We start from the raw sequence: 16,247 nt of genomic DNA, 5'->3' as shown, positions 1-16,247 counted from the left end.
GAAACAATTAGGGGCCACCCCAGGAAAAGATTTAAATGCATTCTGTTTCTGATCCTAAAACCTCATTCTTTATTACTGTTTCATCTAGCTAAAGATTTTTACTACCACATCCCTTTCTCTCGGTGTAAGTCATGGGGATCTGACTATTGTTTGAATGAGCTTTATGCAATATTTAGCAGTTGGAGTCATCAACCAGGCACTGTTTACACTTGCATACCGAACAGCAGTGCCTACATCTGATCTCAGGATTTCAACAGTACTAAGGTTTTTTCACGTGTTTCAAGTCTCTCGCACAGATCCGCTAGCCCTTAATTTGGTAAAGCTTTAAATTATTATATAGATTGCTTTTTTATCGTGTTAATTCATTTATCCTGACAAGTTACTGTAACACTATGACAGGTAACTTGTTTGCAAGTTTGCACAAAAATAAATTAAATTTGCATTAATTTAGATGTTCGTGTTAAAGAAGATGTAAAGGAAGGTGTTTGACCCTTGTGCTGATAGTTAGCTAACATCCTTGAATACCTTGATCAGACTTGCTCTTTCCTAGGCTCTGGATGCAGTGTGTTCTCAGTTCTGGGAAAGGAGGGCAGCATATAAGATGCTTCACATACCAGTGATTTTTTTTTTTTTAAATACTCGTTGTGGAACTATGGTAATGTTCCCTTTTTAAGTAAGTCAAGTCTTTATACAGAGAAGCAGTAGTTGAATAACAGAATAGTAGCAAAAATCCCCAGTCTTTTTCTTAGCTTTATTGCAGGTGTGAGAGACAAGAACCTTGTCATTAAAGTATGCTAGGTTTAGGAAAGGCTGTTGAAGTAGTGTGTGTTTTCCATGAGGGTGATGCAGTGTTCACGTCATCCTTGGAAACAATAAATTCAACTATTTTAACTAATGCAGGTTTTCTCCCTTCTTGCAGACTGACACAGATGTAGTAGTACTCACCACAGGTGTTCTAGTGCTAATAACCATGTTGCCAATGATTCCTCAGTCTGGCAAACAATACCTTCATGATTTCTTTGGTATCTTTGGCCGTCTCTCAGCCTGGTGCTTGCAGAATTCAGGTGAGATTTCAACTTTGTTGCATGCAGTTGTGGTTTGGTGGTATCCTTGTGACTCCTACACAGTTAATGAACACTCTCTTTTGTGAAGCTATGAATGGTCTGAGAATATTTAAACATGGAAAATAATGTATTAAGCCCACAAGCTATTCTGTACTCTGATAGCTAGTGTTGGGTGGTGCTTCTTTGCTCAGAATTTAGAAGTCATTTAGATTCTTTCCTATGGTTCTGCTGCCATTAGAAGAAGTGTCACTGGACAGAAATGCTCCCTGGATGACAGTGAGAAAGCAAATCTGAGCTTAACAGATAGAGAAGGCAAAATTGCTAACATCTGAGGCAGGTATTAGGGAAGCTGAGATTCCTGGGTATGAGTGGGGAGGGGGCAGAAGGAACGTGTAAGAGTTTCTTTTAACGTGTGACTATCAATAGCCATGAAAGTGTTGGTAAAACTAGTCTTTTCGGTTCTAACAGTGGTTCTGATGAGTTGGATTTTCTGGACTTCTTGTCTGTGTGTCATATGGTTGTTTGAAACAATGCTATGTTAAGCACAGAAAGATGCTATTTAGGGGGCTATTTGCCACTGCCAAATAAGATTAAAACCTACAGGACAGAAAGACAGCTAATAAGAGTCTATTCAAGTCTATTGTGATTGTTTTTGTGGAGATAAGCTTTTAGTTTTTATCTTTAAAGTGAAGCAGCTTTGTTTGTTTTTTAATCATTCAGTCTTGCAAACTCTCTCTCACTATCTTGATGGGTTATAGCTTTCAATTTGAATAGAAAATTCTGTGTTTAATCCTAAGACTGACAGGATACTGGCTGGAATTAACACTTCACATCTAATTTTTGGTTTTGCTCTGAGCTGAAGTTTTGCCTCTTCTCGCAGAGTGCCGTACGGCTTTGCCAGCAACTATTCTTATCTCAGAAGACTAGTTCTATTTAGTATTTCAAATTTAAAAGCTCTTTGCTTACATTCTTGGAAGTTTTCTTCTTTTGTCTGATGTAATAAAAAAGATTCCAACTATTTTTCCTAGGTCATGTGGCAGAGACTTATCTTGTCCATCTTCATGCCAGTGTTTATGCTCTTTTTCATCGTCTTTATGGAATGTACCCTTGCAATTTTGTCTCCTTTCTGCGCTCTCACTACAGTATGAAGGAAAACTTGGAGACCTTTGAAGAGGTCGTCAAGGTAAAATGCTGTTTATCTCCATGTCATGTGAGGCAAGGAATTCATAGCTATAAAAAGGTAGTTATCTGCCAAATTAATACACTGCATTGATTTAACTGAGGGCTACTCAATAAAACAGAATCAAAACAGGCTGTTGGAGGACAGAAATCTCATTTGGAAGCAAATGAGTTGTGTTAGTTTTATGTTAAATGTAAAACTGACCAGCTGGGATCAATAGGTTGCTATTCAGCTTTGTGTAGTTTAGTGTAATCAGAAAATATTGTATTGATAATGCATCTTTTTTTTGCTCTTGCTCATCCAGCCAATGATGGAACATGTGCGGATTCATCCAGAATTAGTGACTGGATCTAAGGACCATGAACTGGACCCACGAAGGTATATATGTTCACTCTGCTATTATGAGCAGCTTTTAGCTGCTTTTAGCTCATTAGTAGCTTTTAGCTGGGTTATTTCAGAAGGCTTACAGCAGAAACTTGTTTGTCAACAACAGTGTGTGCCTGTGGTGTTTTGTCATCCATATTCATAGGTAACCAGGTAAACACCTAGAATTTCTTCATCCAGGCTTACAGCTGGCATGAAGAAGCAAACACTGTTGTGATAGGTCCTTAACAGCACTGTTGGGGCTCTAAATTCATTTTTTATCTGGTATAGAATGTCTGCTCCTTACAGTTTACTCTGTTTTTTTATGACATAATGATCAAGCTGCCTCATAAAGTTCCCCCCAAAATTGCTTATAATTAAGTATAGAGAAACTTCTGCTGTTGATGTGCTTTTTTGGCTTGAGGTTCAGGTCATGTTCTATTCTGTGGTTTGTTGAAGTACTTGGTGGGATTTAAGTGCATAAAACGGCTTCAGTGTGTTTGTTTTGGTACCTAGATATTGGTTCAGTTAACAGATCAATTCTTTTAACAGGTATGTCTTAACATTATCAGCTGTATTAGTTTTCTTTAGAAATAGGCTCATTTGCCTGCAGCAGCACCACTTGCTGCTTTTCTCTTGTCTCCACAGGCCCAGCCACTGAAGAGGAGAATTTGACTCTTGTTCCTGCACAGTAGTGCTCTTGCCCTGCTTTTCAGAGCCACTAGGAAAACACTACTAAATGGGAACCTATTGAATATCACAGTGATCAGTTTTGCAGGCTTCTTCCAGACAGGGAGAAGGGGGATGGGAGGAGGGCAGTACCCGCTAAGGAGTACCATTGGCACAAAACTAGCAGTTGAAGCCTTTTGAGTTGGTATCTTGCACAAAATATCTTACATTCAAAAGTGACTTGGCCTTTAATAGACAGCCTTCTGTACTTTCTCTTCTTTACAGTGAGCTTCCATCCCCTCAGATATTGGACAGATCTAATTTGGATGCTAAATTTAGTGAGAAAAGGTTTTCAGAATGAAAGAAATAAGAATATAAAAGCTTTACCAAAACTTGAGGGGCAAACAGAGTACAGACCTGAAACTGGCATTGCAGATGGTGATTGCTTAAGTAATGTAAGATCTGTCACTGCTGGCCTGTCTAAATTTTTTGACAACCAACATCTGAGTCTAGTTGAGCTGATTTCTACAGCCGTTGAAGCTCAGGATCAACCAAGTCTTCGTATGCTGTTCCTCCTTTCCAGAGTGCTCCGTGGCTGACCCTTATGGATCTCTATGTCAAAGCTGTTTGTCTCCAAGTCGGAGACTCCCTCTTACAAGTCATCCGGTTGCAATTTCTGTATGGTGCCTTGTTCCAGTTTTGGCTGGGAGCGTGCAAAGCTGTCTGGAACAAAAGAGCCATCCTACAAGCCAATTCCTGATATCTCCAGGAATCCTTGTTTGTAACAATAATTGACTAACTTACTCTTTTGGATCCAAAAACTGTCTGCAGGTGGAAAAGACTAGAAACTCATGATGTTGTGATAGAATGTGCCAAAATCTCCCTGGACCCTGCAGAAGCATCATATGAAGATGGCTATTACTCTGTGTCTCGGAAACTCTGCACAAGCTTAAAGCATCATCAGACTGACCCCAGTGCCAGCCATTACATTGACACACAGAGCAGCTATGGTAAGACCTGCCTGACTCCTAATGAGCACTGATTTCCTGGAAGAAAATGGGCCCTATAGCAGAGGTGTCTTACTAGTTTATCTAACTGAAAGTCCAGTTCTTATGCACCAGCAAATAAGCTTTGATTTTAAAAAAACATATGTTCTGGTCATGCAGACATACAGATGGCTGGCAAAATCTTTCTGTTACTGTTTCAAAATTGCCTCTCTCTTCTTCCCTCCCCCATCTCTCAAGCTGTAGTATGTAATATATTCAATAGATACTTTCTTGGGTCTGAATAAAAGTCTGTAGCTTGTTAGCTGTGAATGTGTACATTGAATGGATTTGAATTGCCTTGTGTAAGTCTTTAATATTAGCCAGGAGAATCACCGATTTGTATTTGACACATAACACTTTTTAACTTTCAGGGACTTCTACCCCTTATTCCACTCCTCGGCTAACACTATCACAAATGCCAGGGCAGCTACCTCAGATTCTGAGCCCACAGTCAATGCGTCTGTCAACTGAGCCACAGCAGGTAAAGCAGAGGATAATGTGCAGTAAGCATTTAAGGATGTTTGCACCTTGCTCTTAGCTTCTCATGACAGTCTCAAAAATGCATTTTTCTAAAAAGTACTGTGAATCCTTCAGCATTTAAAGTACGTTTCAGCTTTAATATTCATGTGGTTCCCTGTGTCAGAAGCTGGACACAGATGTTTTACAGTATAGATGTTCCTTATCTGAGCTTCACTGATTTGTACTTGCTGCGTATTGCTTTTTACATAGGTTACCATCTGGAGCCCTTCTGCAATTTGTGGTATGACCACTCCACCAACCTCCCCTGGAATTACCCCATCAGAGTCGTCCCAGTCTGCATCACAACCTTACAGCAAAGCTTTCAGCACATCTGGTATGTGCTGCATTTCAGGATAAGGCCTTCAGGATTTTTTTAAAATTTAACATAGAATTTCTGGCTGTATATTTTGCTGTCAGCTTCTTAAATGGGAATGCAAGACTCTGCCTTCGGATAGGCTCAAGTCATTACCGGTGTGAATCGAATGCCTGGTCACCCAGTACAGTACTAATGCAAACACCGAGATAGAAAATAGGTTATAGTGAATTAAGTGCCAAAGTCTGAAACTGGCTTTTTAGAAACTGTGCACTCTTATCTTGATAAGTAGTTGAAAGAGATTTAAGATGTAAATAGTTGAGATTGTATGTTTAAACATACAATTCTCCATATACAATATTCAGCTGAAATAAGGAAGTGGGAGCCTAACTGAGAAAACTTTTGCTCCCCCTTTTCAGCAGGGGGGAAGGGGACACCTTTGGGAACGCCGGCCACATCTCCACCACCAGCCTGCATTTCAGATGACTTTGTGCATGTTTCACTCCCTTCAGCTGCTGCCACACCTCCTAAAAAGGTATGACACAGTTTTTCTGCAAAGCACATCCGATTTTTTTTTTTTCACTGACTTGCCATATGTGTAATGACCACAGACCAGAGAAAATCAAAGTAACCAACTTAATGTTTGTTGTATTACAAAAAAACATTTTCTTCTAAGTTTCAACAACTTAGATTTTTCAATTACTCAGTCTTCAGCACTGTTATATTGCTTTGTTGTTTAAGATGTTTGTCTGCAGGAACTTCCTCTCTGAAGATGTCCAAGAGATTTGTTTCCACCAGATCTCTGATGCAAAGAATCTGGTTTTTTTCTTTCTCTTCCAGGAGGACAAACCAGATCCTGGGAGGCCTTTATTGTACCGACAGCAAAATGTCACAAACAGTGAGAAATCATTGGGTAAACTCAGTTTTCCTCTTCCGATTTTCAGTAACCTTATTGTAAACAAAACCTGGTTTTACTGATAATGTTCCAATTACCAAACAATTTTCCACAGGCTTTTCTCTATTTTGTTTTGTTTTTCCCCTTCCATGAGTTCTTCGTAGTTTCAGGATCCTGCCCTAACTTGTGATTCAACTTAAAATCTTCTTGTGTTGCTTTTGATTTCATTTTAACTATTCACCTTCAGAAATACCTTGCAGAATGTTTTAACTGGCCCTCTTGCATTCTTATGTGTGGGTAAATATATAGATCTGCATTGAAGGATGAAAAAAGATTTTTTTTTTCTTTTTTTAAGCTGAAGCTTTGAGGGTGACTTTTTCTTTAGAAGCAACAAGAGTGTATGAAGTTGTACTTGAACAAGTTCTATGTCACGTATTTGGATCAAACCATAAGGCTGCACATAAGGATAGATATGATGCTCCCTTTTAAAGGCTTTTGGAAAAACTTTGTTTTCTATCTCCAATTTTACTGAGAGAACTTGAATACTTGAGAACTGTTTTTTTTAGTCCTGTGGAATATTGAAATCAACAGTGGATGGTTGAGGAACACAGCTTCTAATAGGTAAATCTAGATTCCATTTTCCGTTCTCTGTCATCTACAACTGTGACAGCTGTAGAAAGGGATTTTGGCACTGTATTTGAGACCTCTGTACTGTGGATCTTAATCGTCTTCAAGGTGGAGATAATACTGGAATTTAAAGCTGGTTTTCCCCAGTGAAGCTGTCTAGCGACACTGGAATCTGAACTTTCTGATTCACAAGCTAAGAGTGGGCTAGGTTTTTCACTGGGTTCCTAATCTGCGACTGAGCTGTGAGCGTAAGGTTCCCATCCTACATGCCCTAGTGTATATCTCCCTGGTAGCTGTCTCAGACTTCTGATCAGTAGTCACCTATGGTCAAGTTTGTAATACATCAGTTCACTAAACTTCCTTTTTTCAGGTAAACAGTGTCCGTTTTTAGCCAGATCAGAAACTAAGAGGAAGTTTAAAGCTGATATGGAAGCATAGGCGTCATGCTGCACTTAGGCTGCAACTTTTTTTGTTTTCAATGGATTCAACTGCAGACAGCATATCCCTGTTTGTAGAGGAGGCTGCGTTTGCCTGTTTCGCAGTAACAAATCTTAATATTTCAAAACCACATTTCTGGATCTGGACAAACCAGTGACTAAACTCTGAAGTGATTTCCAAATGGAACAGGAGTTGGGAATGTTTCTCTTTTGAGGAGGAATCTGCAGGAGGGCCGAGCTTATTCTAAAGCGCTTATGGCAGTAAGAGACTTCTGTTTTGTGCTATGATAGAGCTTGACAAAACAGCATCTATACAACTAACTTCTTTTTTTTTTTTTTTTTCTTTTCTTCAGACACACCTGGTAGTAAAAGTTCAGTAACTTTAAGTGATCTTCCAGAATTTTTAGGAGGTTTGTCTTTTGAAGATAGTGCTGAAAAGGACAGAGAGGAAGGTAATTTCTGTCATCCTTACATACATCCTAGCTGAGGAAATGTTTGTAATGTTGAAATACAAGATAAATAATTGTGCTTGGTCATTTAGCCTTCTGTGATATCGCTAATGTTCTCAGTACATTCTAGGTTACCTTTTATATGTTCAGATCTCTTCTCTGTGAGCTGTGTCATTAATTTAAGATGTGTCATTTCTAGACCTACCATATGGAATTCTTGTTGTAACCTGTCTTGTTCCTTTGAAAAGTTACCCAATGCTAACGACTTGTCCCCGCAACTCAGACTTGTTCTTCTGAGTAAAAAAATCTCAAATCTGGAAGCAGCTGACTGGAATGAGAAAGGACTTTTTCTGCCAGAATTTATTGAAGAGCAGAAAAACAAAAAAGTTCATAGGAGGATGAGTGAATAAACTTATGATCGTTAGGTAGTTCAGCAACATCTGTACTGATCACGAGGCAACTTCAACTCCGTGCAGAGAATTGCTACAAAACTCTCATAAATCCTCTTTTGAGAGCTCCCATAAGGAGAAATTGACAACTATCTTAAGTTCTTACTATGTTTTTTCATGGTGTCATTGATATTATGTCTGTAGAAATCAGATGCATTTATTCATTTGCTTTTTCCATGTTTCAAATAGGGAGTCAGTGGGTTTTTTTTTCTTTTCTTTTTTTTCCTTAAAATAGTATTTTGCTCTTTTCAAATTCAGGTGTTTTGCATAATACAAACAATATACTTTGAACCTATTTGTCGTCTTCAGAACTCAAGTGTGCACTGTCCCAGTTTAAAAAACGAAAAAGGAGGGGGGAGCAAATCCTCTAGAAAAAAAGGTATTTTGGTTGCTGTGATTCTAGCTTACCTTCAAGGTGAGATTTTTTTAAAAGGCACATTTTTATTTGCATTGCCTAATTAATATGAGAATTCTCTGGGGAGATGTTTCAAGTCAACCAGTGCAGGGACTGCTAAAATTTAAGAGCTGCTTAAGAAGGAAGAAAATCTCTGTTCTGTCAAAGAACCATGGATTAGCTTGCAACCCTCAGTTCTGAAGCACTGTCTGGTTCTAGTTTTACTTGAGGACACCTTGCAGAATTTGTTTCCCCAGTTATGTTAAGAAGTCTGAGTATGTATGAAGTAAATGGACAAGGCTTCCACAAGAATTGGTTAGGGTCCAGCAGGGGAATGGTGAGAAGTATGTTGTCCAGAAACTGTGTGTGTTAAGCTCACTTGCCAACTAATATGATTTCCCTCCCCATCATCCTTCTCAGATGCAATATCTAAAGAGATCTCTGAGATCACAACTGATGCTGAACACATGGTGCCTAGAGGAGGATTTGACTCTCCATTTTACCGCTCAAATGAAAGTCTGTCAGGCTCTCAAAAGAAGACCCATTCAGTAGTCTCTAGTGTTCAGGGACACAGTCTGACCTCTGAGCCTTTAACGTCTTCTCTGGACAAGCCTGGGCCTGAGAGTGCACGGGAAACACCCAAACAAACATTTACTCCCATTGACAAGCCCTGTGGAGGCTCTGGTGAAAGCCCTGCTGGTAACAGGGAAGGAACCTCTGGGGAGACGAGTATCCTCACTCCCAGCCCTTGCAAAGTACCAGCACAAAGAAGAGTGGGGTTTGGGAGTGGGCAGCCTCCCCTGTATGAGCACCTTTTTGAGGTTGCATTACCAAAGACTGCCTACCTCTTTGTTGGCAAGAAGACTGAAGAGCTGCTAAAGAAAGCCAAGGGAACCCAGGATGAAGACTGCACATCCTCTACTTCTCCGGTGGAAGTACTGGATAGACTGATACAGCAAGGAGCAGATGCGCACACTAAGGAGCTGAGCAAGTAGGTGACTGAGAATCCTATTTTGCAAACTTCCTTGTTACTCTTTTTTTCTGTTGGCTTTATTTTAATATCTATGCCTGAAAAGGAGCTGTGTTTGGAAACCCAGAATGAAACCATGTCCTGTTACCCACCCTAGGGGTTCTGGGTAGTGAATTTTTATATTTGGAATGGTAACTAGTTTGCTTGATATAAAAGGGGCTGTGGTCTTAGAGCTATTACTCTCTTTGCTAACTGAGCTTGGGATGAAGAGCAGGGCCAGTGGCTTTGTTACAAATGTGGTTTTGGTGCCTCTGTTGGAGAATTTGCTTACTTTATCGGGTTTAAGTCCCACACTAAATTCTCAAAAGCAGAATGAAATGTGGAGGCCAAGAAGAGATTGACACTTTCTTCTTTTTGTTATAGAGGAAGCTAAGAACTAGAAAACAGGATTTAAGGGTTATGTTCATTTGCTGCTTTCCTTCTTTTTATTTTGTTATCCTGTACGTAGCTTTATCCTTATACTGTTTTCTATGCTCGAGAAAGCTTTTCCTCTCTGGCCTCTTAGAAGTCACATCCTCCTTCACCATCTGCCCTTGCAACCCACTCCTTGCAAGGTTCCTCCTTGTTGTTGCTTTCGTACCAACCAACCATAATTGTGCTTTTATTAGACTATAAGCTCTTTTGAGATGGGGATCCCATTTTTTTAAGTGAATGCAGAGTGTTTACATATTTAAACACACTGGTTAATACTGCATTTTCATTTTCAGATTGTCTCTGCCAAGCAAATCTGCTGACTGGACTCACTTTGGAGGTCAGGAAGTTTCTTACGTGTTTTGGCAGTTTGTTCCTCTCATTATTAGACTCGCTTAAACAATTACCTGCACACGTTTTTACTAATGCTGCAGAAAGATGGTGCCCTCCATTATGTCATGGTTTAACTGCTCAGCAGATAGGCACCTACATTCCAGGGCAGACGCTTTTTCTTTTTTCTTTGAAAAATAAAAACTGAATTCCCTGCAATTCTGGAGGCTTCTACTTTTGTCCGTTTTAAGATCTGCCAGCCTTCAGGGGGATGCTGATCCTATAACAAACATTTCCAGCCTTGAAATACTTAAAACTGATGGTTATTTTTCTTGCTGGTTGACATGTCTGTCATAGTTCTGTGCTTTTAGGCTTCTGTGGTGAAGGTGAGGTTGGCCTTTTCTTTCTTAATAGGAGGAGTAAGCCAGTCGAAAGCATATATATGTTCAGGAGAAAGGAACACCTTTGGTTTCAGTGACTGCTGAAAGCATTTTTAACTCGTGGAGTTTGTGTAATACAGGGGAGTAAACATAGGATTAGGAACTTGACCGTCAAGGCTGTAGTCTTCTCTGCCACTTCTTTGCAACAGACTTCTGGCTAAACAGATGTTTTTTGGTTGCTCTGGGGAAAAATGCTTAAAACTTTGTGTTGCAGATGAAATGGAACAAACAGATTTTTACAATTCTAAAAATCTAATAAATCTATTTATTTTAGAAAACATTTCCTGTGTGTGTAACAGGGATAGTACAGTTCAGTAATCTCTCTTCTGTCTTCTAACTCCCATCTAGGTTCTCCCCCTTCAGATGAGATTCACACCCTGCGTAACCAATTGCTTTTGCTGCACAACCAGTTATTGTATGAACGCTTCAAAAGACAACAGCATGCCCTTCGGAACCGGCGACTCTTGCGAAAAGTGATTAAAGCAACAGCACTGGAGGAACATAATGCTGCCATGGTGAGCAAGGATACTAATCTAGCAGTGACTTAAACGCATTGGTGTTAGAACAAGTATTAATTGGTTTGACCAGTGTCTTTCAGTACCACTCAATTAAAAAAGGAGCCTTTATTAAAGTCAGTTTTTGTGGATTAGTTATGTGCACCATGATTGCTAAAGCCAGTAGTCTCTACTTGACTGTATGTGACTGAGTCAACAGATGCCTGCATGCTTAACCACTGCCGGCACTTACCTTTGGAGAATATTAAGATTTCACAGTTAGTGAAGTGGTTGCTTAATGCCTGTGTAGACCCCTTGTTATGTTATTTGAAGATGTATTGTTTATTTTCCGCTTAATTCTCAAGTGAGTAATAGCAAAAAGAATAAAAAGGAAAGCTTGTATGTTTGGTTTTTCTCCCCCAGAGTTATTTACTATGATAAAATTAAAAGTTATAAGTGTATTGAAGGATGGCCCATTCTGTACCTATAGTTATTTCTATATAAAATTTCACCTTTTGAGAGTTTGGTAGAAGGACCAAAAATAGCTTTCCAAATAGCTTTTAGAAAATTAGTCTGTAGCTTCAACTGCGAAGCTCAGGTCCAACTTGAAAGCATGAAGTGCAGTGGAAGAGCATGCAATTATTCAGTGTGCCTTTGGACGTGACTTTTGAGTTTTCAGCCTGCTTGCTCTAGCACCTTTTAATCTCTTATTCAGGCCCTCCCTAAACTACCCCCCCTCAACCCGTAAGCACATTCTTTATACAGAACGTTCTGTGTATGGAAAAATATTAAGCCTGGGTGCTATTAATTGATGTTAGTGTTTTACATAGGTAGTAACTTAGGATAGAAATTCTTACTGATACAGCAGATGTCTTGTCTGATGCTTCATTTGGGGTTCTTGACAGAAAGATCAGTTGAAACTACAGGAGAAAGAAATCCAGGCCTTGAAACTGAGTCTGCAGAAAGAACAGGCAAGGTACCACCAATTTCAGGAGGAACATGAAAATATAGTGGCTCAGCTTCACAGCCAGATCAGACAGCTGCAACATGACCGTGAGGAATTCTACAACCAGAGCCAGGAATTGCAGGTATGAAGCAGAGCACTAAACAAAGTTATGTTATCTGTTTACTGAAGTTTTAAAAATAACCGTCCGAAGACATGGCATGAAATATCTTAGAGAAAGCTATGTTAAACTGATCTCAGTGTTAAACATACCTCCATCAAGTATATTGTCCTAATTCAGAATAAGACAGTGCATAATCAGAAATGCCTAATTAGCCAGCCATCATCATTTTATAGTTCTGTTCTATTTTGCTTTGTCTTCAATTTGGAAATATAAAAATGCAGTTTCTTAACTGTTGTGGGGACTTTGGCAAGTGCTCAGTATAACCTGATTTACAGTCTGGGTGGATATGGCCCTCCAGCCATATGCAGTTGCTAGTCCTTATTAAAGTTTCAGAACCTTGATTGAGTTCCTTTGTTTGGACAGACCAAGCTGGAAGACTGCCGGAATATGATTGCAGACCTGAGGTTAGAATTAAAGAAGGCTAACAACAAGGTGTGTCACACAGAATTGCTTCTTAGCCAAGTTTCTCAAAAGGTAAGAGAAATCAGTGTTCCCAGGGTCCCTTTGTGTCTTTCTGCCTTTTTTTTTTTCCTGATAACTGTTCTCAGGTGCTTTCTCTTTCTTATCCCGAAAGAAGCCTGTGCTAAGTTCCATGGTGTCTGATTTAAATTGTGGAACAACATACAGAGAAATAGATTATTTTGATGAAGTGATTTTAAACTCAGTTCAAAGGTTTCTGAAACTGTTCTCCATTTTGGCTGCTTTTGCCACAGTAGTAATGTGTAGATTGGGAAATACAGGCTTGGATTAAAGCTCTGCTTGATTTTGGCATTTTAGAGATCTTGCTAATACCAGAAGTCAAATGCACTTCTCACACAAGTGGAACATGGTTGTCTTGTTTGAGGCAAGCAATGCCTGTATGGTGACATTGTACATGGAGAAAGAAATCCAGGCCTTGAAACTGAGTCTGCAGAAAGAACAGGCAAGGTACCACCAATTTCAGGAGGAACATGAAAATATAGTGGCTCAGCTTCACAGCCAAATCAGACAGCTTTAGGAAATTCCCACCAGCTTTAAGGAAATTAATTTGTTTACCACTTATTGCCTCTGAGGCATTAGCTTCTTGTCTCTGTCTCCCTTCTCTATGAAAATACCCTGTGAACACCGTACAGGTCAACTGTGACTCCCCTGCTAAACTATTCATTGCAGTCTTTTGATTCTTTTTAATTTCTTTTAAAGCTTTCCAACAGTGAATCAGTGCAGCAGCAGATGGAGTTCTTGAACAGGCAACTTCTGGTCCTCGGAGAGGTCAATGAGTTGTACTTGGAACAGCTGCAGCACAAGCACACAGACACTACAAAGGTACAGTGTGCAGGGTTGCAGACAAGGCCCTTTGGGAAGACTTCAGGCCATCATCAAGCTGTTCTTGGCCTTGTTTTCAAAGTGAAGGAAATGCTTCATAACTTAACAGATATTTTGTTTTGAAATTGATTTTGTAGGGGTTTGAGTTCATGCTTCAACTTTTGTTCAGCTGTTTTTCTGCACCATCTTATTAAGAATCTGTTCAGTACCCTTAGCTAAGAAGGGGATGTTGGGGTACACATGAAGTCACTTTTAGCCACTTGATGTAAATTCTTACCAAGTTCTTCCTGCCTCTGGCTGTAAGACCAAAACTTTACTGTGATCTTACTGTAGTTGGCAGCAGGCTATTGCTGGTAAAGTAAAATTGAGATCTTGCGTCCATGAAAGTGTGTAACCTAGGGTAGTATTGCTAGACTTTGTAGAAAGATCTTAACTCGTATTTTACCAGTGAGTATGTGCAAGGTGCCATTTTAAAGCAAGTACTCTTATTCTTCTCTCATATTTGTTTCTCTATTAAGGAGTAGTATTAACTTTACTAAAACTTCTGTGGTTCATATTGTTTTACTTCCTGACTTCAAAGAAACCTTTTTTTTAATTGGAAGCATGTAACTTTCACAAGGGTGTGACTTTCTGCATGAGAGCAAGTCACTGAAGAAGGTGAATAGTAAGCCAAAAAAAGGCTTTTTACTAGCATTTAATGAAGGTCACGTTTCAAAGACTGTTTTACAATGAAGTTTGCCTGTTCTGGTCTGGTGCAGACCTGGCAAGCTTGCTTTCCTGAAAAGAGCTTGTAAGGAACATTAATGTGCTAATGAAGTCCAGTGACATAGAGTTATATCCAGAGAAACTTATTAGCATGCAGCCTTGTAGTATCCAGTTTTCCATCTGCTTTTAGAAATGCTTGGTTTATTCCATCCTGCTTAAAAATATGCCTGCTTACAGAATCAGAAACATGTCTAAATATTAATAAAAATAACACACAATCAAATTATACTTTAACGTTGTGCTCTCTCCTTTGAGGAGGTTGAAATGTTGCACGCTGCTTTTCGGAAAGAACTGGAGAAAGCGAAGTTCTGTGTTCAACAGCAAAGCCAAAGGCTTGATGCTTCCCAGAAACGGATAGCTGAACTGGAATCTCAGCTTGCTAAAAAGGACCACCTGTTCCTGGAACAAAAGAAGTACCTAGAAGATGTTAAAATCCAAGCGAGGTAGGAGTTTGCTAAAGAAAATTTTAGCAATGCATTGACAAATGCATCTGTTACAGTTGGGCAGAATTTGGGGAAACAGGAACTGACGGTAGTGCATGAGGTTTTTGGTTTCTTTTTCTGTTCAGAGGTCAGCTGCAAGCAGTAGAAAGTAGATACAAGGCCCAGAAAAGAATCACACAGGCATTTGAGCTGGAGATCTTAGATTTGTTTGGCCGACTAGAGAAGAGCAGCCTACTGAAAAAACTTGAAGAAAAAGCAGAAGCAGCTGAAGCAGCAGAAGAAAGGTAAGGACGATGATGTAAAATATCTTCCAAGGAGCTGATGACCAGCTCCTTGGAAGATGATGCCCTTTTATAATTCTTAGCACTTGGATGCATCATCTCAAAATATTTCTGTTACTCCCAGTTTTACAGAGTCTTTTTCAGTTAGGCCCAGGTTACTGAGAGTCACTGGTAAAATTGGAAGTGGTCATGAAGTGTTTTTCCGATAGCTGAACTGTTATTTAAACCCTGAGACAGACCTCTAGTTTGTCTCAGAGACCAGTTTCTTTAATCTACAAATTGTTACGCCATAGTTGAAATAGTTGTTTTACATTTGTCTACCTAAAATGATTGCCTAGTGCTGTACTTTGTAACAGCTATTTGGCTTGCATCAGAATTAGTGTCAATAGCATGGGAATAATAATTGGTCTTTAATAAAGTGTTGTCAAGGGAAGCTGTTGACTGTGCTGGCATTCAGTTCCTGCTAGGTTAAAGATGAACTTTAAGATGGCTAATTTCCAAACAAAAGTGTTTCAGGCTTGTCTGGACTTGCATTTCCTCAAGAAATTGCAGCCATTACACATATGTTGATTATAATAAATGTCCTCTGATATTCCCCCATGCCCCCACCCCAAATAGCTATGCCTGAATGGAAAATTTGGTAAAGAAGAGAAATAGGTATCTGGTGAAACAATTTAGATTTCATACTAATTCTGAATAGACAGGCTCAAAAATGGACCATGTAGTCCAAGAAGGCTCAGTAATCATAGCTGAAAACTTTAAAATTCAATTGATAGACACAAACAATTGTCAAATTCTTTTTTTCCCTCAGATCATACCTTTTTCTACACAAAATTCTGTCGCAGCAGCAGGATAATTTCTTGCACTGCAAGCAGATTTGTAGCAAACACCTGTGCTTGATGTAGGCTTAAAAAAACAAAACCAAGCAAAAAAAAAAAAACCCCTCTGAAATCCAAGGAAGATCTATGGACTTCTTTTTCCTTAACGGGTCAGGATCTAGTTCCTCCTGCTTTGGGATTATTGTCAGCCTTGGACTTGATCCATCACTGGATGTTGCAAGGCTAAGTATGTGACAGTTACCTTTCCGGTTACCATCTGCCGTTTCTGCTTTGCTGCAAAACTGTGAAAGCAAAACTGATGTAGACTGTTGAAACGCATAATCAAAACAACCTGCCTTCTCCAGCATTTTAATCCTTCCATTGTACACTGTTGCTACCAT

General features: G+C 39.4%; 1 protein-coding gene across 6 annotated transcripts in view; it reads left to right on the top strand.

Annotated features, from left to right (window-relative positions):
• The window catches only part of TSC1 (TSC complex subunit 1), a 58,499-nt gene that overhangs the window by 39,102 nt on the left and 3,150 nt on the right, over positions 1-16,247 (top strand). For 4 of the 6 annotated variants that reach the window (XM_026101762.2, XM_026101758.2, XM_026101761.2 and 1 more), the window contains 17 exons: positions 920-1,064; positions 2,093-2,247; positions 2,549-2,622; positions 4,108-4,286; positions 4,694-4,803; positions 5,052-5,175; positions 5,574-5,689; positions 5,995-6,067; positions 7,467-7,565; positions 8,826-9,396; positions 10,143-10,186; positions 10,965-11,131; positions 12,016-12,198; positions 12,601-12,711; positions 13,417-13,539; positions 14,560-14,747; positions 14,873-15,031. In XM_026101762.2, coding sequence (XP_025957547.2) covers positions 920-1,064; positions 2,093-2,247; positions 2,549-2,622; positions 4,108-4,286; positions 4,694-4,803; positions 5,052-5,175; positions 5,574-5,689; positions 5,995-6,067; positions 7,467-7,565; positions 8,826-9,396; positions 10,143-10,186; positions 10,965-11,131; positions 12,016-12,198; positions 12,601-12,711; positions 13,417-13,539; positions 14,560-14,747; positions 14,873-15,031 — 2,621 coding nt within the window. The remainder of the gene's footprint in view (positions 1-919; positions 1,065-2,092; positions 2,248-2,548; positions 2,623-4,107; positions 4,287-4,693; positions 4,804-5,051; positions 5,176-5,573; positions 5,690-5,994; positions 6,068-7,466; positions 7,566-8,825; positions 9,397-10,142; positions 10,187-10,964; positions 11,132-12,015; positions 12,199-12,600; positions 12,712-13,416; positions 13,540-14,559; positions 14,748-14,872; positions 15,032-16,247) is intronic. The other 2 variants (XM_064523783.1, XM_064523784.1) reach the window with 2 other exon arrangements.

This window comes from Dromaius novaehollandiae, chromosome 20 (genome assembly GCF_036370855.1).
Source record: "Dromaius novaehollandiae isolate bDroNov1 chromosome 20, bDroNov1.hap1, whole genome shotgun sequence".
NCBI classification, from domain to species: domain Eukaryota; kingdom Metazoa; phylum Chordata; class Aves; order Casuariiformes; family Dromaiidae; genus Dromaius; species Dromaius novaehollandiae.
Note: the sequence above shows the minus strand (reverse complement) of the source record. Positions and strands in the feature narration are given on the sequence as shown.